Source organism: Aotus nancymaae, unplaced genomic scaffold (assembly GCF_030222135.1).
Source record: "Aotus nancymaae isolate 86718 unplaced genomic scaffold, 86718_ANA_hifiasm-v0.15.2.pri h1tg000062l, whole genome shotgun sequence".
In the NCBI taxonomy this organism is placed as follows: Eukaryota; Metazoa; Chordata; class Mammalia; order Primates; family Aotidae; genus Aotus; species Aotus nancymaae.
In genome coordinates, this window is record NW_026988476.1 from 26667306 (window position 1) to 26690309 (window position 23004).

General features: G+C 44.0%; 1 protein-coding gene and 1 pseudogene across 1 annotated transcript; both read right to left on the reverse strand.

The window, feature by feature from the left end:
• Window positions 1-12484: 12484 nt before the first annotated feature.
• On the reverse strand, window positions 12485-13287 carry LOC105716386 (small ribosomal subunit protein eS1-like; annotated as a pseudogene).
• Window positions 13288-17663: 4376 nt separating this feature from the next.
• Window positions 17664-17843, reverse strand: LOC110568275 (guanine nucleotide-binding protein G(I)/G(S)/G(O) subunit gamma-5-like). The gene has a single exon (XM_064365739.1). It carries the CDS (start codon window positions 17841-17843, stop codon window positions 17664-17666), a length of 180 nt encoding a protein of 59 aa, XP_064221809.1.
• Between the last annotated feature and the right edge of the window lie 5161 nt (window positions 17844-23004).

Here is a 23004-nt window from a genome sequence, read left to right on the forward strand (position 1 = left end):
GATAGGCCTGGCACATAGTAGGCATGCAAACAGTGCTTACTTTGATGCATAGAAGTCTGTCAATCAATGAATAACGAAAGCAATATTCTAAGCAAAGTGCAGTGGTATAGACCCAAAAACATGGCACTTCATGGTTAGGAAAAATGAGAAGTTCAAACATACAAAGGATATAGGCGAGAATTTGTGGAGCTAAGTTTGGGGTGAATGATACTATCTTGACAGTAAAGAGTCTTTTATGTCATAGAAAAGATTTTTATTTTTATTTTTTCTGGGGGGGTGGGCAGGCGGAAAAGCAAGATTTTTTTTAATTAATAAACTTTATTTTTTGGAATAATTTTAGATTTATAGAAAAATTGGTCAGAAAATACAGTTTCCGCCCTCTCTTACTCCCTCTTTTATTCCCCCCAAGTTTGCCCCATTAACATCTTACATTAGTATGTTACATTAGTTACAATTGATGAACCAATATTGATATATTATTATAAACTAATGTCTATGGTTTACATTAGGGTTCACTCTTTGTGGTGTTCAGTTTTATGGGTTTTGTGTCATATGCCCACAAGTCTGAATCACACAAAACAGTTTCACTGCCCTAAAAATCTCCTGTGTTCTACCCATTAATCCTCCTCCTCCTTCTCTGAAACCCTTAGCAACCATGGATCTTTCCACTGTCTAAATTTTTGTTTTTTAAGCACACATACTATATGATTCCAACTATATGACAAGAATGTAGCCTTTTCAGAATTACTATTTTTCTTTTTTTAAAAAAAAAAATTTTTTTTAGAGACAGAGTCTCGCTTTGTCACCCAGGCTGGAGTGCAGTGGCATGATCATAGCTCACTGCAGCCTTGAACTCCCCCCACCTCTGCTTCCTACTAGTTCGGACTATAGACGCTGGTTACCATGCTTGGCTACTATTTTTATTTTGTAGAAACAGGGCCTCACTACATTGCCTAGGATGGTCTTAAACTCCTGGCCTCAAGCAATCTTCCCATCTCATCCTCCCAAAGTACTGGGATTATAGGTATGAATCACACCAGGCTTGGCCCAGACTGGCTTATTTTACTTGGCAATGAGCATGTAAGGCTCCTCTAAGTCTTTTTGTGGCTTGATAGCTCATTCCTTCTTACAGAGTAATATTCCATTATATGGATGAGGAGTATGACTGTAAAACACCAAAGAGTATGGTCATAGGGTAAGATCATGTTTAGCTTTGTAAGAAACTGCCAAACTGTCTTCAATAGCGGCGATACCATTTTGTGTTTCCACCAGCAATGAATGGAAGTTGCTGTTGCTCTGCATCCTCACCAGGATTTGATGTTGTCAGTGTTTTGGATTTCATCCATTCTAATAGATATGGAATGGTATCTCACTGTTGTTTTCATTTGCAGTTCCCTAATGTTAAGCATTTTTTCATGTGCTTATTTGCTATCTCTGTATCATTTTTGGTGAGATATCAGTTCAGAGCATTCATCCATTTTTAACATTGTTAAATTTAAGAATTCTTTGTGTATTTTGGATACAAGTACTTTATCAGATAGGTGTTTTGCAAATATTATCTTCTAGTGTGTAGCTTGACTCTTCATTCTCTTAAGTGTCTTTTGCAGAGCAGAAGTTTTAAATTCTAATAAAGTTCAACTTAATGATTCTTTTCTTTCATGAATTATTTGTGTGTGTGTGTGTTGTGGCTAAAAAGTCATCACACAATCCAATGTTACTAGATTTTCTCATATATTATCTCTAGAAGTTTTATAGTTTTGCATTTTACTTTAGGCCAATGATCCATTTTGAATTAATTTTGCAAAAGGTGTAATATTTATGTCTAGCCGGGCACAGTAGCTCATGCCTGTAATCCCAGCACTTTGGGAGGCTGAAGCACGCAGATCACGAGGTCAGGAGTTCGAGACCAGCCTGGTCAGCATGGTGAAACCCCGTCTTTACCAAAAATACAAAAAATTAGCCAGGCATGGTGATACACACCCATAGTCCCAGCTACTGGGGAGGCTGAAGCAGGAGAATTGCTTGAACCTGGCAGGCAGAGGTTGTAGCGAGCCAAGATCGCTTCACTACACTCCAACCTGGGCAACAGAGTGAGGCTCTGTCTCAGAAGAAAAAAGATTTACCATTAGTGAGTTGTGATTGATATATGTATGCCCTTTGCAGATGACAAAGATTATAGCAAGAAAGAGTAATATCAGAAAAGCGTCTGCATCTACTGTATAACAAGATTGATAGACATACTGTATAATGTTTTCAAAGTTTCCTATACAAAGTCTAAAAGAAAGTTAATGCACTGGGTGTGGTGGCTTACCTCTGTAATCCCAGCACTTTGGGAGGGCAAGGCAGGTAGATCACCTGAGGTCAGGAGTTTGAGACCAGCCTGGCCAACATGGCCAAACCCCGTCTCTACCAAAAATACAAAAATTAGCCAGATGTGGTGGTGAGCACCTATAATCCCAGCTACTCAGGAGGCTGAGGTGGGAGAATCACTTGAACCTGGGAGTTGGAGGTTGCAGTGAGCTGAGATTATGCCATTGCACTCAAACCTGGGCAACAAGATTGGAACTCTGTCTCAACACACACACACACACACACACACACACACACACACACACACACACACACGTTAATGCCAGAAGGAAAAAAACAAAAACAAAAACCTCTCTTAGAGAATTGTCCTGCTTCCTTCTAATAGGTTGTATGCACTGTCTAATTAAGTATCCTTTCTTGCTCTGGCTGCCAGGAAGCTCAGGGCCTAATCTGATGCTAAATCACAGTAATTCTATTACACTTCCTAGTCAGTGCTTGCTTCTTCCTCCTTTCCATGGCTTTGCTTTTCTAATTTTAGTTGAATGACTTTATTGTAAGTTGCTTCAAATCCTTTTCAGAAAGAGGTGCATATAAAAAAAAATTTAACAGCTCAATTCTAAAAAGCCACGGTTGGCACCACTTGCTCTTTGTAATAGCCTGGGAGGGCCCCCAAAGTGGCCTGGTGCTTTATCTTTACAAACACATGTCAGCCAGAGCAGCGGTGCTCACCGGAGATCTCGGGAGACAAGGGCAAAAATCACCCGTCATTTTCTACTGAATGGGTGTCTGGAGGACCATTCAGGCTCCTAGTGGCTGGATTTGGTGGGGAGGATTAACGTGGAGAGCCCTTGGAAAATCAGCATTGCTCCTGCCTGCACCGGCTATTGTTCCAGAGGTGAGTGTTCTGTCTATTTTGAAGATAGAATCTCTCTCCTGCCTGGCTCCCAGCCCTGCAAGCTTTGGATGCAGGGTCCCATGCCCTTTCCCCTGACTCTGGGCCACAGGCCTCTCCCGCCAGCCCTCTGTGCCAACTGGCAGAGGGTGCTCTTGTATAGCAGATCTGACTCCCTCCCACGCCTGAGCTTCTGATGCCTTTCTGTTCCTGCCTGCTGTCTTAACCTGCTGGGGGCCCAGGAACCCTCCAAGCATAGAGGGGAGGAAAATTGCTGTTTTTCCCTAAAACCTGGCCTCGTCTCTCCCCAAAACCACTGCTGAGCTGGCTGCATTTACCTTGAGACTTGTGTGCCCCTCTCTCCCTCTCTGTACCCCAATTTTCCCCAGATTGAACAGAGGCTGTATACGCGTTAGGGGACTTGGGAGTTCAGCTTGCTTATACCGTATCATATACGTGTTCATAAGTGGATAGGAGGAGGCAGAGAGACAGAGAGAGATGGAGAAAGGAATGGGAAAGAGACTGCCTTCTTAGAGCTCTGCAATAATAGATTTCATGATTTAATTGGAAATTTAGTAAATCTGCTAAAACATTTAGTGGTTTAAATTTTTCCTGTTCTGCAAAGAAACAAAGGCTTCTGGTTTACTCTGTCTTTCAACAACTTTAATTTCATTTGTAGATTATGGATGGAAGTAGCATTTCCACTTGATTGCACACTAGGCATTAAGAAGACAAAAACCTTCATTGTTTGTGGTCCTCAGAATTTTTTTTCCAGACATTAAGCTGTAGGTGGCATTCTTTATACCTGACATCAGAGCACTTTTGTCAGGCGTTTAGTTGACAGGATTTACTGCAAGCCCGTCCTAGGTGTGTGAAGCAGGGAAAACAAGAAAATATTTCATTCAGGTGGACAGAGAGAGAAGCGAAGAGTCCGATCAGGCCGATCGGGTAACCGCTGCTTTTCAAACTGTGTAATTAAAGATCTTTGGAGTTCTTCGAAGGGAATTAATTAGTAGAGAAAGGCTGTTTTGTTTACAGTCTTTATTATCAACATAATCAAAAGCAAGTCTTGTTATTGGTGGCAAATTGGACTGTATTCTCCCGAAGCCAAGAAGGCCTCCTGCGGCGCTTTTCTTGTTTTCCGAGGTTGGCTCCATCTGCAGTTAACTTGCCCTTCAGTGTCAGGGACAGAGTGGGATGCAGTGCACCGAGGATGGAGTAGGGGAGGGGCACACTCCGTATTGTCAAAACACCCTCGGCCTTGTTCCCGTCACTAATCACCCACCTGTGCGTGGTGCAGCAGTGGGTTGGGATTAATGTTTAGGTTCACCTGTGTGGATGGCTTGTTCATGACTGTTTTCAGGTCTGAACCATGTACCTGGGAAGCCCTAAAAAGATCATATGGTAACATGTCACAGTGGATGTCACTGTCCCCGCCTGGTGGCATCAGAAATACCTGCACTGCTTCATAATAAATGCAATTTCTGGGTCCCACCCAGTCTGGGACCTCCTGGGATAGGACTCAGGAATCTGTTATTAACTCACTACCCAGGGGCTTCTGATATGCAGCCAGGTTTGGGAACTACTGATCTAAATTATTTGGTAACCTAGGACATGAACATGAAAAGGGGAGAAAGGCAAGGTACCCAGGAGATGAACTCAGGCCAGAAAAGGCCAGTCACAACACATTAGACCCACGGCCTCCGAACAGAGACTAAAGCTGCTGGGCGGCAGGACCAGCTGACCAAGTCCAGCAAAAGACTTGAAGGACTAACCCGTGCACCTTGGCTGAGCAACGAGGGCCATTCCCCAAGCTGAGAGAGACTGCATGACAGCTCCAGCCCCATTGCCTATGTTCCCCCCAGGATCCCATTTTATGGTACCAGGAAATGTTCCAAAGGACCCACAGATTTAGAGGAAGGAGCCCTAGTTGATAGGATTATCCAATGTGTGACAAGTAGGTCTCGGTGGAGTCTGGGTTTAACAGGCCCTATGTGATCTGATCATCTATGTTAGAATATTCTGGAGCCTATCTTGTCTTAGTCATGTTAAGCACTGAGACACATTTTCCTCAGTTGTTCCCAGTTGGTCTTTAGTTGGCCACCTATGCAATCCTTACCCATCATTTTCTCAGGATTTTATAGGCGATCTAGCCGTAGGCCCTTAGTTTCCATTTCCTTTTTCTTTTTTTTTTGAGACGGAGTCTTGCTCTGTTGCTCAGACTAGAGTGCAGTGGCGCAATCTTGGCTCACTACAACCTCCACCTCCTGGCTTCAAGTGGTTCTCCTGCCTCAGCCTCCCAAGTAGTTGGAATTACAGGCACCCGCCACCGTGCCCTGCTAATTTTTGCATTTTTAGTAGAGATGAGGTTTCGCCATCTTGCCCAGGCTGGTCTCGAACTCCTGACCTCGTGATCCACCTGCCTCAGCCTCCCAAAGTGCTGGGATTACAGGCATGAGCCACCACCCCCACCCTTAGTTTCCATTTCAGTGAAAAGCTTATATTGTAAAATATAAGGGTGGGGGCATTTAAAAAATGTTTTAAACAAGTAGAAGGGTTTAAGGTGAGGAGTGAATGTTCTTCCTATAATCTCATCCTTCGGAGATAATCCCTGGTAATGGGGTCAACTACCTCATTTAAAGATGTGGATACTAGGCTTCCGAGAGGTGAAGTCAGTCATTCTGTGGCAGAGCAAAGGCAGGGGTCCTGACCCCTTCGCCCAGTGCACTTTCCACCCCCTCCTCTGTGCAAGAGGCCTCTCCTAGCACCTCAGGCCATTAGGAACTTTTTGATGCCATCACCAGGGAGGTGACTAACCCATTCCCCATGTTCTCAAAACCTGAAGCCACACCTCAAACCCAGATTCTTCCACATTACAGGAAATGTGGCTGATTCCTCCTCCCTGGTCTTTATAGCCATCTGTTCTTCATCACAAGGCTTCACTTTTCTGAATCCGGTTCTCAATGAAGAAAGCAGAATTGTGCGGGCTTCATAGTGTTGGCGGGCTGCGGTCAGTAGGCGGAGCCACTGCAGCCATCTTGGAAAATGCCTTGGGAAGTGTCAAGAAGTTGAAGCAGGCTGAGTTATGGCCCTAGGAGAACCCACTGGGCTATTCTGAGAGTTCTCCTAATGGCCTTCTCACTTTTGCCTAATATTCCTGAAAACTTAAGCCTACCTGTGGTTGTTGTATTTTTCTACAACATACAGTCAAACGATGGGGTGGAGAGTGGGCAGAGTTGTAGAATTAAATATCCTCAATTCCCAAGTAATGGGGGAGAATCTGGAGCAGTATGGTTATAGAGGCAACACTACCACCACCGCCCACAGCAAACTTAGACATTTAACAACAAAGGTGGAGGTTTAAGCTTCGGCATGTGTTTTGTTGTTCACTAGACCTAGTGAAGAGTCACACTTAGCCTGTTCACAGTATGTGCGGAGTCCTAGTACAGCAAGAAGTATCACTGTATTATCCCGCATGCATTAAGCGTTAAGCATCAAACATGTGCCAGGCATCAGGATTGGTGTTTCATGTAAATTACTGCATCCAGTCTACTCTAGAAGAAGGTGTTGTTATCCTCTCCATTTTATAGATAAAGAGATTGAGGCCAGGCATGGTGGCTCACACCTGTGATCCTGACATTTTGAGACTTGGTAAGGCCAGCCACTTTTGGGGGCAGGAGGATTGCTTGAGCCCAGGAGGTCGAGGCGGCAGTGAGCTGGGGTCGCGCTACTGTACTCCAGCCTGGGTGGCAGAGCAAGACCTATCTCAAAAGAAAAAAAAATAGAAATTTAGACTCAGAGAAGTTATCCAAGGTCACACAGCCAGTTGCCAATAGAGGCAGATTTCCAATCCAGGTTGATGTGATTGCAAGCCTGGGAGTTTATAAATATAAACGCAGGCCTGGTGTCAAATCTTGGCCTATATTCACGGCATCCTGAGACGCAGCTTGTCGAGGAAGGTAGGGACAGCTAAAGTGAGGACTGGTTTTCCACTCTGCACCCCAGCAAGTGGTGTCTGAGTAGGGCTGTCCACAGCTGCTATGTTGGGTAGAATTTGGGGGGGATACCATATTCCCTGAAAACACAAGTGCAGACTCAGCTGGGTTTAGGAGTCTGTTATTCAGCCTGGCTGATTTATTTATTTTATGTTTAATCCCCTTTTCCCCTAGAAAAATGATCTCCACCTCTTTTGAAACCCTTTGCCAGTAGTTCTGTTGACTGTAGTAATGTATACTGACCACAGCAATTGATAAAGAAATAAAGATTTCTGTCAGATCTCAGGGTGGAAGGAAGCTGAGGGGCTGCTAATCACTAAGAGGGACCCATCCAGCTGGGGAGTAGTTCCAGAGTAATTCCAGAATAATTCCAGAGTAGCCAAGAGGTCAGAGTGGTGGGTTTTTGTTTTGTTTTGTTTTGTTTTTTGCCATTTTAAAATTCATGTCAGTAAAGCTAGGTTCTCCATGTGCCTCTCTGAGAAACCTCTTGCTTTTTAAGCTTAGTCTGAATCTCCTCTGTATTTGCCATGCCATTGTTGGAAGAGACCTTAATTTTCATTCTTTTCTTTTCTGTGGGCCCCTCCCTCCTCCCCAAATGTTTCAGCATCTGTTAATCCCAGCTGGAAACCTCAGCAGATAAAAGTCGTGTTCTGTGTAGATTGCTTCCAGAACAAATACAGGGTGGTAGATAATTCAGCATTCAGTTTCAGGAGGGTTTAGTGTGGGGGCTGCAGAGGACAGCACCTCTTCCTCATAAGACATCCAGTGAAAGCCAAAGGAAAGTAATTCCCAAGCTCAGATGGAATGCATGTAGATCAGGTTCATTTCCAGAACTGCCGCTGCCTGCATTTAGGTGATATTAGAAGCCACCATGACAGCAAAGTAGTTTTATGCATAGCGGCTTAGTGAGCACTTCGAGAACTAGTTTAGTGAAGCTATCAGGTTGAAAAATACCAAGTCACAAAGTTTTAATGAAACTAAGTGTGGATCAACGTATCATAAAGAGCATCCAGGACGACTTAAAAGATCCTTGGGTGAAAATTAGAATGGATCTTTGGGATTTATTTGGCAAAGCTGTCTATTTTGACCTTTTCCAGTTTCATATTAAGGCTACTGAAAGTGTGTTTTGTTTGGCTGAGGCTGGAGGGGGACAGCAGCCATTGGTGCCATTACACTGATGGTGCCACTGAAGTTTAGCTGCATTAATTGACTGATAAGGGCCTGGGCATCAAATAGCAGAGAGAAAGGCCATCGGAGATTTTCTTGCTTTTTTTCTCTCTGCACTTCATTTACATCTTAAACCATATTGGTGATCCAGATTTGAATAAAGCCACAGCTTAAGCAGTGATTAGATCTCAATAGCTTGGATTTCTATGAAATTGCTGCATTTTTACTAGATGTATTTAGAAATACTGGTGAAAACTGACACCTTGGGTAACTTTATCATTTAAAACGGAGCTCTGAGTGGATAAAAAAAAAACCCAGCTAAAATGGGGGTATTAGTTGCCAGGCCTTTGACTCAAGCAGTGTCAGGGGTTAGAATTAGACAAAAGCCAAGCTCAGCGTGACTTGGACAAGAAAGAACACAGATAAATCAACCTACCACCTTCTTATAAGCCTGCTCTCCCAAAAATGTTCATCGAAGCAGTGATCCCATCACCTGAAGGAAAATAAGGAAGCCATAACGGATATATAATGCAACAAGGAGCTTTTTTTTTATTTTGAGATTTTTTTTTTAATCGTAAAGCAATATTTTTAACTCTAAGGTTAACCTGCTAATCCTTAAGCTGGTGATATGACAGTGTCAAATGTGATGGGATTTTGTGATTCTCATTATTGTTATGTATTGTTCTTTCCCTGGTATTCCATATTAATATTTATAAATGCCCTTTTTATAGAAACAAGAGGACCAAAACCCATTATTAAATTTTTAAAATGGACAAACCTCGCATCCAATATAGTTGATTACAGTTTAGAACAAAAAGGATTTCGTTCAGTGGTAATCCACTTCTTGTCTCTCATTGTTGTTGATTTGTGTAGACAGCAAAGCTCCTGATGTTATTTTTTTTTTTAACTACTGTTTGCACAAAGTAACATCCAAATGACAGAGAATAACAGAATATTGATTGCACTCCACAAGGAGGAGGCGGAAAACCACCCCGTGCAGGTAAGAGGGCATAATGGAGAAAAGGTGAGTGTTTTAAGCGCGAAAGTCACCCACCAAGAGCAACGCAAGATGAAAGAATCGATTACAATTTTTAAAAGAGGAGGTTGTTCATTCAGTTGTTTTCAAGTGCCTCATTTTACTTGACAAGTGGCCTCAGAAGGGTTCAGTGGGCATCCATGTGTGTGAAGGAGGAAGTCTCCATAATAAAGAGAGGCGAATCCAACATTTCCATGCCCTACCTATAGAGGAGAGTCAAAATTGATGCCTAATCTACCCAGTCTGTTCTCTTTTAGCACCATCAGATGCAATCCAGGGTCAAAGAGGAGGAAAAAAGTCTCTTTGCTTAGAGACACTACTATGTTGCAAGATCTGGGTAGCCAAAGCCTTCAGCCTCAGTGAGGAATATTTACGGAAGGAAGATGTTTCATGGCTGACTGGCCCCATCACTCCCTCTGTCTCCAATAGGGCCTGCATAATTCATTGTAATTAGCAGGAGTGTGTAGGAATAATTGGTTGTGGTTTTGGGAAGGGGGTGACTGAGTGGCCTGGTTTTGCAGAAGAGAAGTCAATGAGGAGAAAAGGTAATATTTCTGCTCCCGAAGCCGAGAACCCAAAGCAGTGATAACAGATTGTTAGAAATATCTCAACTCATCCTTTTGGAGAGAAGATGTTTTCATAGGGGATATCTTTATTCTTGTTTGTAATTTTTCCCGCCTGCTCAATACCTAAAGCCAGGGCTTCAGAATCAGACCTGATTTGAGTCCTGGCTCTTACCCTTCAAACTGTGTAATCAAGGGCATGTATTTTTTATTTTTTTATCTTTTTTGAGATGAAGCTTTGCTCTTGTTGCCAGGCTGGAGTGCAATGGCACTATCTCAGCTCACTGCAACCTCTGCCTCCCGGGTTCAAGTGATTCTCTTGCCTCAGCCTTCCAAGTAGCTGGAATTATAGGCATGTACTACCATGCTCGGCTAATTTTGTATTTTTAGTAGAAATGGGGTTTCACCGTGTTGGTCAGGCTGTTCTCAAACTCCTGACCTCAGGTGATGCGCCTGCCTCGGCTTCCCAAAAGTGCTGGGAGTACAGGCATGAGTCACCGCGCCCAGCCATAGGCATGTTATTTGGTCAAGTTTCCTTGATGATAAAATAGGGAAACTAGCACCTACTTCTTGCTGTTGTGAGGATCGAATGAGAGAACTCTATCTTGGACAGATGTAAGTCTAAGACTGCTCCTGGCACACAGTAAGCATGCAAGAAATGGTAGCTCTAATTAATAAATTTATGACTTGGAGATTGGAAACTCTGTTTCTTTGTGGATAATTTTACCTGTTTTTTTTCTCTCCTTGCTTGGGAATTATAGCCCATGCATGTGGGTTTTTGTAACTCTAGGTTTGCACATGCAAAAAATAAATCAAGTGGGATATGTGGGGGCCTGGGTTGCTTGAGGAATTCCATGCTATGTTTGGCCTTCTAGAATAAAGCACTTGGGCATTTAGTTTTAAACACATCTAAGGTGTTTTCCTATACCAATAAGGAAAGAGAAGTCAGTATTGACGGCTAGTGGTTCTGACAGTTATTCTATTAGAGTGCAGAGTTACGGCCACAGAGGTAGTGTCTCGGTTCCCAGCTGAGTAGGATTGTATGTTCAAAGCAGCAATGGCGTAATCCAATTCCAATGAAACCCAAGTTTGGTGGAGCAATGAGAAGGCTATTCATTGTGACCAATCTTTATAGAAACTGGCCTCGCCTTCTGGGGAATGAGTCTTATGTTTCAAGCACGTGTCATGGCCCGGGTTTGCAATGTGGCATTAGTTCAGAAAATATGCGAAGGATGAAGGCTTTTCAGACTTCTCAAAAGTTTGTCAGTCTCCCTCTTCGTGAAGCCTTAGTGCTCTGCTGTCTTTAAGCATCTTCATTTGAGTTTCTCCTTGAGGGACTCCTCCTGAGTACGGCTGGAGAGCTTTGCCACAGGCGCATCTCTCCTTTCCACGGGACCTCTCAGGCCTCCTCCACACTCTCCTCGGGCAGTTGGCGATCTGAGTCAGTCTCACCGGCTTTCCCTGTCTTCCCCCTTCCACCACTTTCACTGCCCCTAAACGGTTCCTCTCCCACTGACTTATTGGAATTTGCCTGTCCTCTGGTCCCTTTCCTCGGGAGGACCCTGAAGGAGCAAGCCTGGCACTGGAGTGGAAAGCCCAATAAATGCCTGATCAGAATTAAATACTCATACTCAGTAACTGGCACTAGCCTGGTGGAGCGGTAACTTCTCCTCAGATAACACTGCCTTTATTCCAGGCCCCTTTGATGCCCTTCCTCCCTTGACTCAGGCCATTGTGAACTCCGGCTGTGGCTGCAGCAGCCTCCTGTGCAGTTGGAGCCTGCCAGCTCCTGCTCCCACCCCCAGGCTTCCGTCTCTCCACAGCCCTGGTGCATGCACACAAAACCCAGGAAACGTGAGAGTAAACACTCCAGAGCAAACTTTGACTAAAGGATGGAAGAGCCAATGGGAAATCTTCCCCTCTCCGATGCTTTTCTCAGTGGGTCCTCAGAAAGCCTCCCTAGGGGATTTGTCCCATTTGCCCATGGGAGTAACCAGCTCTGTAATCCACCCCTAAGTTGGCTTTCCTTCCTCCTTTTTTTTTTGACGGACTCTTGCTCTGTTACGCAGGCTAGAGTGCAGTGGAGCAATCTTAGCTCACTGCAACCTCTGCCTCCTGGGTTCAAGTGATTTTCATGCCTCAGCCTCCCAAGTAGCTGGGATTACAGGCATGTGCCACCATGTCCAGATAATTTTTATTAATAGTAGAGATGGAGTTTCACCATGTTGGCCAGGCTGGTCTTGAACTCCTGTCCTCAGCCTCCTTATAGGCGTGAGCCACCGCACCCGGCCTTTGTTTGGTTCTTCTTGATTTTCTCACACCAGAACCCTAGGATGGGTTGTCAAAATAAACTACTGACACATAGGCTCTGATCTCAGACTATCCTTTTTGGGAGAAGCCAAGGTAAGGCCTTCTTTTAAACAGAGGACTCTTTCTTCTTCTTCTTCTTCTTTTTTTTTTTTGGCTTTTTGTTTTTTTCACAAATAAGACTTCTTATTTGCCACTATTGTAAGTCTGAACTTTAAACAGATTCTTGGACTGGTGGTTCATATCCATCGGCTCATTCAACTTTAGCACCTGGCTCGTCCCCAGTGGCTTTTCCAGAACCACTGCCTTCACCATGAAGCTCCATGAGTTTTCCCAATTCAAACTTGGGCTTCTTCAGCATTTTTACTTTTCTAACGAAGACATCGTGAGAGGATAAATAGACTGGCAAGCCCTTTCTGTGTCTTTTCTAATGCTGTCTGGAATCAGTTTATTGACCACTTCTTTCAAGTCATTTGTCTGCACCTCTTGGGTCATGATTTCCATCATCTTCTTCCGGATTTGGCGGACCTGTTGGTGCTGAGCATAAGAGGTCTTCCGTATCTGATTGCTGCGTTTTTTAGTAAAACCGACACAGAGCAGACGAAGCAAGTAACCATCGGTAGTCTTGACATCAACATGAGCTTCAGTCATTGTCTGACATTTTTTGACCATGGAGCATACTTTGTCACGGGTAAGATCCATGCCATGGAAGTTAGTCAGGCAGTTTTTGCCCTGAACATCTTCAGTAATCAGCTTGAATTTCCTAAATGCAACTTCATCATTCTGCAAATCAACAAGACTAACTTCAAACACTCGACCCTTGAGGCCATCAGATGCAATTTTGGTTCCTTGGGTCCTGGTGACTAGCGTCTTTCCAGTATTTCTTATGTTGAACATAGCGGGTGCTTTCACGTCATACCAATCTTTCTTAGAAAATGGATCAACCACTTTCTTCTTGGCTCCCTTTTTGCCGGCTTTCGTAAGGCGCTTGTTCTTGCCAACCGCCATGGTGCTGCTCAGAGAGCCAAAAGGCACAGAGGACATCTTCAGAAGGCTTTATATCTCCACGGGTGGAACTTCCATGCTGCAGGGTATGTGTTGGGGTGTGCACTTCCTCCAAGCCCCCAAAGCTACCAAGGCACAAACTCCCATGGCTTTTGTTCTGCTAGATTGTCAGGGCCTGCTTATGTATCACCCCTTTTATACTGAATTCAACAGCAGTGTCTCTTCTTTCTATATCCCGGTGCCTAGTACACTGTCTGGCAAGCAGTAGATCATTTAAAGTATTTTTGACGAATGAATGAATGAGGTAAAAGCAAGTGAACCATGACTGTCCCCATACTGGATATTATAGTCAACTATTTACTCTACTTAAACCCCACCTACATCCCAAAATAATGTAAATGTAATACAACATAAAAATCATATAGGCCAGGTGCAGTGGCTCATGCCTGTAATCCTAGCACTTTGGGAAGCTGAGGCAGGCAGATCACCTGAGGTAGGGAGTTCAAGACCAGCCTGACCAACATGGAGAAACCCCATCTCTACCAAAAGTATAAAATTAGCATAATTTATAAATGAAGGATGTAATTCTCCAGATTACAGGCATGATGGCACATGCCTGTCATCCTGGCTACTCAGGAGGCTGAGGCAGGAGAATCACTTGAACCCAGGAGGCAGAGGTTGCGGTGAGCCGAGATTGCACCACTGCACTCCAGCCTGGGCAACAAAAGTGGACTCTGTGTCAAAATAAATACATAAAATAATAATAATAAAACAGAATTAAGTTAAATTTTAAGGGAAGAAAGAAGAGACACAGTCTCCTGGATATTTCCAACACACACAGAACGCTTACTTTCACCACCGCATACCCGCTTCAGCGGCGTCCCTGCATTATCATCGTGGCTGGGCCCCTTGCAGTGGCTACTGAGCAGTTGCACTCACCTTGGTCCCCTTCTCCTGCCTTCCCAGGTGACCCTTTAGGAATCTGCATAGATTTTCCCTCAGAGATTCCTCTAGGGGAAGTGTAAGTGTGTCTTTTTTTTTTTTTTTGAGGCAGATTTTTCACTTTTGTCACCCAGGCTATATTGCAGTGGCGCTATCGTGGCTCACTGCAACCTCCACCTCCTGAGTTCAAGCAATTTTCTCGCCTCAGCCTCCCAAGTAGCTGGGACTACAGGTGCATGCCACCATGCCTGGCTTTTTTTTCTATTTTTTGGTAGAGACAGGAGTTTCACCATGTTGGCCAGGCTAGTCTGGAACTTCTGACCTCAAGTGATCTGCCCGCCTCAGCCTCACAAAGTGCTGGGATTACAAGCATGAGCCACTGTGCCCACCTGGGAGTCTTATGTCAAGGATATGAAGATAGAAAGGATATAACCTTTCTGTGAGGTTTTAGGACCATTCAGATGCACAGTGAGTAGGCACACAGTGTCCATGTTTCACCTGAGCTTCCTGTAATAAGAGACCAAAGCATCTTGGAAAGCTGGCACCAAGAGAAACTTCTTAAAAAGTATCTTAGGATGTCAAGAAGCTCTGTTCATGGAAGAGAGTGTGGCAATTTGGAAGACAGTGTGGTGATTCCTCAAGGACCTAGAAATAGAAATTCCATTTGACCCAGCAATCCCATTACTGGGTATATATCCAGAGGATTATAAATTGTTCTATTATAAGGAGACATGCACACAAATGTTCATTGCGGCACTGTTTACAATAGCAAAGACTTGGAACCAACCCAAATGCCCATCAATGACAGACTGGACAGGGAAAATGTGGCACATATACACCATGGAATACTATGCAGCCATAAAAAATGATGAGTTTGTGTCCTTTGTAGGGACATGGATGAACCTGGAAACCATCATTCTCAGCATCACACACTGGGGTCTGTATGGGGGGGAAATAGGGGAGGGACAGTGGGGGGTGGGGAGTTGGGGAGGGATAACATGGGGAGAAATGCCAGATATAGGTGATAGGGAGGAAGGCAGCAAATCGCACTGCCACGTGTGTACCTATGCAACAATCTTACATGCTCTTCACATGTACCTCAACATCTAAAATGCAATTAAAAAAAAAAAAAAAGCTCTGTTCCAGTTCCCTTGCCCTCTGGAGCATCACATGCAACTGCAGTATCACATGGGAAGTTTTTCTACAACCAGATACTGAGACAAACGGGCAGGAGGCAGGACCTGTGGGAGAATGCAGCTCCAGGGACCGAGCTCCCCCCAGAACCAAGAAGGTGCCACACCTCAGTGTTGTCCCCGCAGAGGGGAGCCAGATTCTCCTGCTGGCTTCTATGGGGTCTTAAAGAGATAAATACTATAAAGCATTTAGAACAATTGGAAGTTTGTTTTTTTTATTTTTGAGACGGAGCCTTACTCTGTTGCCCACACTGGAGTGCAGTGGCGTGATCTCTGTTCACTGCAACCTCCGTTGGGTTCAAGCATTTCTCCTGCCTCAGCCTCCAGAGTAGATGGGATTACAGGTGCCTGTCACCACGCCTGGCTAATTTTTGTATTTTTAGTAGAGACAGGGTTTCACCATGTTGGCCAGGCTGGTCTCAAACACCTGACCTCAAGTGATCCTCCCGCCTCAGCCTCCCAAAGTGCTGGGATTACAGGCATGAACCACCAAAAGTTTATTTTAAATTTAGTTTCCCATTTAATTCAATGAGATTTTATTATTTTTTTCAAGACAGAGTCTTGCTCTGTCACCCAGGCTCATGCAGTGGCACAATCATCGCTCACTGCAGCTTTGACCTTTGGGGCTCAAGTGATCCTCCCACCTCAGCCTCCCAAGTTCCCAGGACTACAGGCGTGTGGCCTCATGCCTGGCTAATTTTTAAGAAATCTTTTGTAGAGATGAAGTCTCGCTATATTGCCCAGGCTGGTCTCAAACTCCTGGACTCAAGCAGTCCACCCGCCTTTGCCTCCCAAAGTATTGGGATTACAGTAAGACACTGTGCCTGACCCTACATAAGAAACTGAGCTTTTAGCAACATCACTGCTACAGGAGTCATAGTTGTAGAGGACTTAGTTTAATCCTGTATTGCTAAAAGCCATGATTTATCAGTTACGATGCTTTTGATTGTAAGTGACTGTATTCGTCAGGGTTCTCTAGAGGGACAGAACTAATAGGATATATGTATATATGAACAGGAGTTTATTAAGGAGAATTGACTTACACAGTCACAAGGTAAAGTCCCACAATAGGTAGTCTGCAAATTGAGGAGCAAGGAAGCCAGTGGAGGATCAGTCCAAGTCCCAAAGCCTCACAAGCAGGGAAGCTCACAGTGCAGCCTTCAGTCTGTGGCCAAAGGGCCAAGAGCTCCTGGCAAACCACTGCTGTAAGTCCAAGAGGCCAAAAGCTGAAGAACCTGGAGTCTGATGTTTGAGGGCAGGAAGCATCCGGCACAGGAGGTAGATGAAGGCCGGAAGACTCAGCAAGTCAAAGACCTTCTATGTTCTTCTGCCTGTTTCATTCCAGCCACTCTGGCTGCTGATTAGTTGGTGCCTACTCAGGTTGCGGGTGGGTCTGTCTCTCCCAGTCCACTAACTTAAATATGAATCTCTGTTGGCAGCATCCTCACAGACATACCCAAGAACAGTATTTGCATCCTTCAATCAAGTTGACGCTCAGTACTAACCATCACAGTAACAAACTGCCAATCAATTTGAACAATAAGAACATTTATTATATCACATAACAGAAAGAAAAGAGGTATAGTAAGTTCCAGAGCTGTTGATTCAGCAGCTCAAAGACGTCATCAATGATCCAAGACCTCTCTGCTCTCCCATCTGAAGTAGCCTCACCTTGGGGCTGAGAGTGTGATGGCTGCGGTGTAGTGTAGAGTGAGATGGTTGTAGACCTAAAATCCAGAGGGAAACGAGAAACTACCTCTTCCTGTGGTTTCTTTTAGGAGAGGAAACTTTCCCCAAAAGTTCCCTCATCACATTGTTCTTTTTTGAGAGGGATTCTGTCTGTCTCCCAGGCTGGAGTGCAGTGGCACAATCTCAGCTCACTGCAACCTCCACCTCCCAGGTTCAAGCGATTCTCCTGCCTCAGCCTTCCTAGTAGCTGGGATTACAGGCGTATGCCACTGCGCTCAGTTAATTTATATATATATATTTTCATACTAAGTTTTATTGTATGCTGCTGCCAGTGTATATAAAACAATTACCCTTGTGAAATAGAAATTCATGAAAATTCAGAGAGGTAGATGTTAAGGACTGACAGAAGTGGAAGTTTGTATATTATGGCACATGTGTTAGAGGGATAAGCTTTTGCACAGGCTTCAAATGTAGCTGTCTTGAATAGTCACTGGATTCTAAGAAGCGGTTTGGGAAACCTTTGAAAGATTCATTTTACTACAAAAAGGAACAGACTTTCTGGGGTCAGAAGGGATTTGTACTTGAAGATATCCCAGTCAGCAGAGGGTCATGTTGAGCATTCTGCAGAGAGAATTGTTTCAAGTCTGTAGCTGCCTGGGAAAGTTTTACGTGGTTGAGCCTGGCCTCCAGCTGGAGCTGTTGAACCACTTTCTTCATAGCAGCAATGCTGCCGGAGCCAGGCATGGTATAAGGAAGGGCCAGGCGGAATTTGTGGGTCGGCAGGTCATGGGCCGTGGGTCGGCGGGGCCAGACAACTGAGCAGCGCCTAATTTTGGTATTTTTAGTAGCGATGGGTTTCACCGTGTTGGCCAGACTGGTCTCCAACTCCTGACCTCAGGTGATCTGCCCACCTTGGCCTCCCAAAGTGCTGGGATTACAGGCATGAGCCACCGTGCCCGGCCCCTCATCAGATTTTATCTCACATTTCATTATCTAGAATAAGGTCACAGCTTAAGCTAAATTATGCTCTAATAAGAAATACTCCTCAACTATCAGCAGTTTCAGATTGCAAAGGAGTATTTCTTCCTTCGTGCAAAGTGTGTTGTGGTTCCAGAGACTTTCTGGGGCAGCTCGCTCTGTGAGTTGGCTCAAAAATCTTGTGGACACCTGCATCTCCATTCTTCCACAATCCTTATGGCAGATGGGGAGTGGTGGAGGGTCTTGCACAACTGTTTCATGCTGAATCCCTGAGTGATATTTGTCATTTTTGTTCATGGCTCATCAGTCATATGGCCCCATTTGACTACAAGTATATGGAGAAGTATAGCCTTCCTAAGCCCTAAGGAAAGACAGTAGAATCAGATGTGGAGGTCACTGGAAAATCTCCACCACCATCCCTAATCCTGGCCAGTTACCCGAGAAGGTGGCAGTAGGAGGGCAGTGGAATAAGATTAGGCTACTCTTCTAAGGTGGGATGAATGTTGAGGAATAAATCATAAATCCACTCCAGGTGGTCTGACAATTAAGAAAACAAATAAAAGCCTTTTAGATCTTAGAAGATGACACAAATGAAAAAGTAGTTTAGTCTGTATTGCCCATGTATTGACTACCCAATCTCTGATTTGATCATCAGAAAAAAGAATGACAAATCCAGTCACCTGTGTTAGACTCTTACCTAAACACACTACCACTTACCACCTGAAAAGTTCCTTCTGCCTAAACAATGTGAATTTGGAGACACAGATGTTCCATACAATATCAGGGTTCATTTTATTTGCACATCACTATTTAACGTTTCAGGGTTCATAAAACAGTTTTTGATCCTACAGAACAATCTTTATTAAAGTAAAACTCTATTCAATCTCTAGCAATCAAATTCAGTCTCAAATATGAGGAAGAAATTAATGGGCAATTTTTGGAAACTCTTTTCCTACAAAACCAACACAGGACACTTTATAAAAAAAAAAGGGGAGGGTTTCTCATGGCCTCTCAATTTCTCAAAATGAAACCTGGCTTCTTCCTCTCTAAAAGGGAGCCTCTGCCACGTTTGAGAAACGCTCTTTTTGGTCTTGGCCATTCAGTGACCAGCTGCATCAAAAATCCCTAGAGAATTTTAAACCTCCCTTCTTCACCACCACCACACACACACACACACACACACACACACACACACGGTAAATAAATAAATATAAGTGGAAGCAACTGGAACCTAGAGATTCTGCTTGAGTGGCTCTAGTATGTGGTTCAGGAACCTGCACTTTTAAAAAGCCTCTCAAATGATCATGATGTGCTTCTGGTTTTACATCCCAGCTGTCTGTCAACAGGCAAAGGGTCTCTTATTGACAGTTATTTTCTTCACCTGATGGTTAGTTTATCTAACAAGTCGTGGTTCTCATTAGGTTGTTAGGGCAACAGAGTGATCTTTATTGAGCCTAATAGAATAATAAATCCAGTTGGCCGGTCACTTTACTGTGTGCAAGTCTAGTTGTTTGTTTCTTGACACTATTCAGATGTGGATGTCTCTGAAGGAAAAATAGATCCTTCTTTCTGGTTTGACTTTGTGTAGAATGAATGTTAATGTAACTGAGCCCACCAGTACTGTAGCATTTTCTCTTTATAAATGAAAGTGGTTGCCAGTATTCTTGCTTGCCTTTTACAGTAGCAAACATTTAGTGATAAAAACCTTGCTTCTGTTCTCTGTATGTCAGTTTATTCATCTGTAAAGTAGAGACAATAATGACATCTATTATTATAAGGGATTGTTAAAAATTAAACAAGACAGGCCGGGCACGGTGGCTCACACCCATAATCCCAGCACTTTGGGAGGCTGGGGCAGGCGGATCGCCCGAAGTCAGGAGTTTGATACCAGCCTGGCCAACATGGTGAAACCCCATCTCTACTAAAAATTCAAAAATTAGCTGGGCGTGGTGGTGGGTGCCTGTAATCCCCGCTACTCAGGAGGCTGAGGCAGGAGAATCCCTTGAACCTAGGAGGCAGAGGTTGCAGTGAGCTGAGAACACGCCACTGCACTCCAGCCTGGGTGACAAGACCAAAACTCTGTCTCAAAAAAAGAAAACAAGACAGAACAGAGTACCTGTAAATAGACCCACATACACATATATCCAATCAAATTTTGACACAGATGCAAAAGAAATTCAATAGAAGAAAGAGAGCCTTCAACAAATGGTGCTGGAGCAATTAGACATCCACAGGCTGGCTGTTCCTGATACAAAGAAGAATTCCAAACGGATCACAATCAATAAATGGGAAAACTATAAAACTTCTAGAAAAATACAGGAGAAAATCTTTAGGATCTAGGACTAGGCAAATAATTTTTACACTTGACACCAAAAGCATGATCTCTTAAAAAAGAAGATAAATTGTACTTAATAAAAATTTAAATTTTCTTCTATGAAAGACACTATTAAGAAGATGAAAAAACAAGCTGCAGAGTGGGAGAAACTATTGCAAATCACTTATCCTACAGAGATAAGTAATATCCTAGTATCTAGAATAGAAAAAGAACTTTCAAAACTCCACAGTAAAAGCAAACAAACAACCAAACCATTTTCTTCACCAAAATGAAGAGCAACATTACAATAGAAAATGAGCAAAAGACGTGAAGAAACATTTCATCCTACAGGATACACAAATGGTAAACAAGCACATGAACCCATATTCAACATCAGCCATTAGGGAAATGTAAAACACAATCACAGAGAAATACCAGTATATACCTATCAGAATGACTGAAATAAAAAATAGTGACAACACCAAATGCTGATGAGGATGTGGAGAAACTGGACAGATCAGACATTGCTGCTGGGCATGTAAAGCAGTTTGGCAATTGCTCGGGAACCTAAACATGCAATAATGATACAACCCAATAATTGTATTCCTGTTTGTGTGTAGATGTCAGTATTCACTTCCCGGGGATAAACACCTGCCTCCCAGGTATTTATCCCCGGGAAGTGAATACTGACATCTACACACAAACCTGTACACCAATGTTTACAGAAGCTTTATTCATATAGTCAAACATTGGAACAGGTGGATGGTTAAACTGTGGTACTTCCGGACCATGGAATGCTACTCAGCAATAAGGAGGAATGAACTGTTGATACATACAGCAATCTTGATGGATCTCCAGAGAATTATGCTGAGTGGGGCAGGGACTGGGGGAATCACACATTACATGCTGCATATTTCCACTCATACAACATCAAATTCAATGGCCAGGCGGGGTGGCTCACGCCTGTGATCCCAGCACTTTGGGAGTCTGAAGCAGGCAGATCACCTGAGGTCGGGAGTTCAAGACCAGCCTGGAGAAAACTTGTCTCTACTAAAAATACAAAATTAGCCAGGCATGGTGGTACATGCCTGTAATCCTAGCTACTCGGGAGGCTGAGGCAGGAGAATCACTTGAACCCGGGAGGCGGAGGTTGCGGTGAGCTGAGATTGCACCACTGCACTCCAGCCTGGGCAACAAGAGCAAAACTCCATCTCAAACAACAACAACCACAAAAACACCAAAATTTATAGAAATGGAGAACAGACTAGTGGTTGCCAAAGGTTAAGGAGGTATGGGGGTGACAGGGAAGTAGGTATGGCTATAATAGGACAATATAAGACAGTGGTCCCCAACCTTTTTGGCACCAGGGACCTGTCTAATGGAAGATAATTTTTCCACGGAATGCAGGGGGATGATTTCAGGATGATTCAAGTGTATAACATTTATCAGATTCTCATAAAGAGCATGCAGCCTAGATCCCTCACGTGTGGTTCACAATATGGTTTGCACTCCTGTGAGAATCTAATGCCACCAGTGAACTGACAGGAGGCAGTGATTCAAGTGATGGGGAGCAGCTGTAAATACAGATGAAGCTATGCTCGCTTGCCCTCTGCTCACCTCCTGCAGTGTGGCCCCATTCCTAACAGGGCATGGACCAGTACTGGGTTGGGGATTTCTTTTATAAGTGATCCCTTGGTGATGAAAATATTGTGTATCTTGACTGTGTCAATGTCAGCATCCTTGTTCTGACTTTGTTCTATGGTCCTGCAACATATTACTACTGGGGCAAACTAGGCAAAGGATACACAGGATCTTTTTATTTCCTACAATTGCATGTGAGTCTACAATTATCTCAAACTAAAAAGTTGAATTAAAAAATTAAATGAGGCTGAGCACGGTGACTCACACCTGTAATCCCAGCACTTTGGGAGGCCTAGGAGGGTGGATCACCTGAGGTCAGGAGTTTGAGACCAGCCTGAAAAATATGGTGAAACTCCATCTCTACCAAAAATTAGCCAGGCGTGGTGGCGTGTGCCTGTAATACCAGCTACTGGGGAGGCTGAGGCAGGAGAATCACTTGAACCCAGGAGGCAGAGGTTGCAGTGAGCCAAGATCATGCCACTGCATTCACGCCACTCCCCAGAGTGAAGGGACTGACTCTATAGATATATATATATATATTTTTTGAGATGGAGTCTCGCTCTGTCGCCAGGCTGGAGGGCAGTGGCACAATCTCGGCTCCCTGCAACTTCCACCTCCTGGGTTCAGGCAATTCTCCTGCCTCAGCCTCCTGAATAGCTGGGATTACAGGCGTCCACCACCACACCTGGCTAATTTTTGCATTGTTAGTAGAGATGGGGTTTCACCACGTTGGCCAGGATGGTCTGATCTCCTGACCTTGTGATCTGCCCACCTAGGCCTCCCAAAGTGCTAGGATTACAGGTGTGAACCACCCTGCCCGGCCCTGACTCTGTAGATATTTTAAGAGCAACAGAGCGAGACTCCATCCCTGCTCCCCGCAAAAAACCCACAAAATTAAATGAGATAATATTCATGGCAGACACATAGGAAGCCTTTAATAGGTTTTAGCTATTATTGATTGCATTTTCCTCC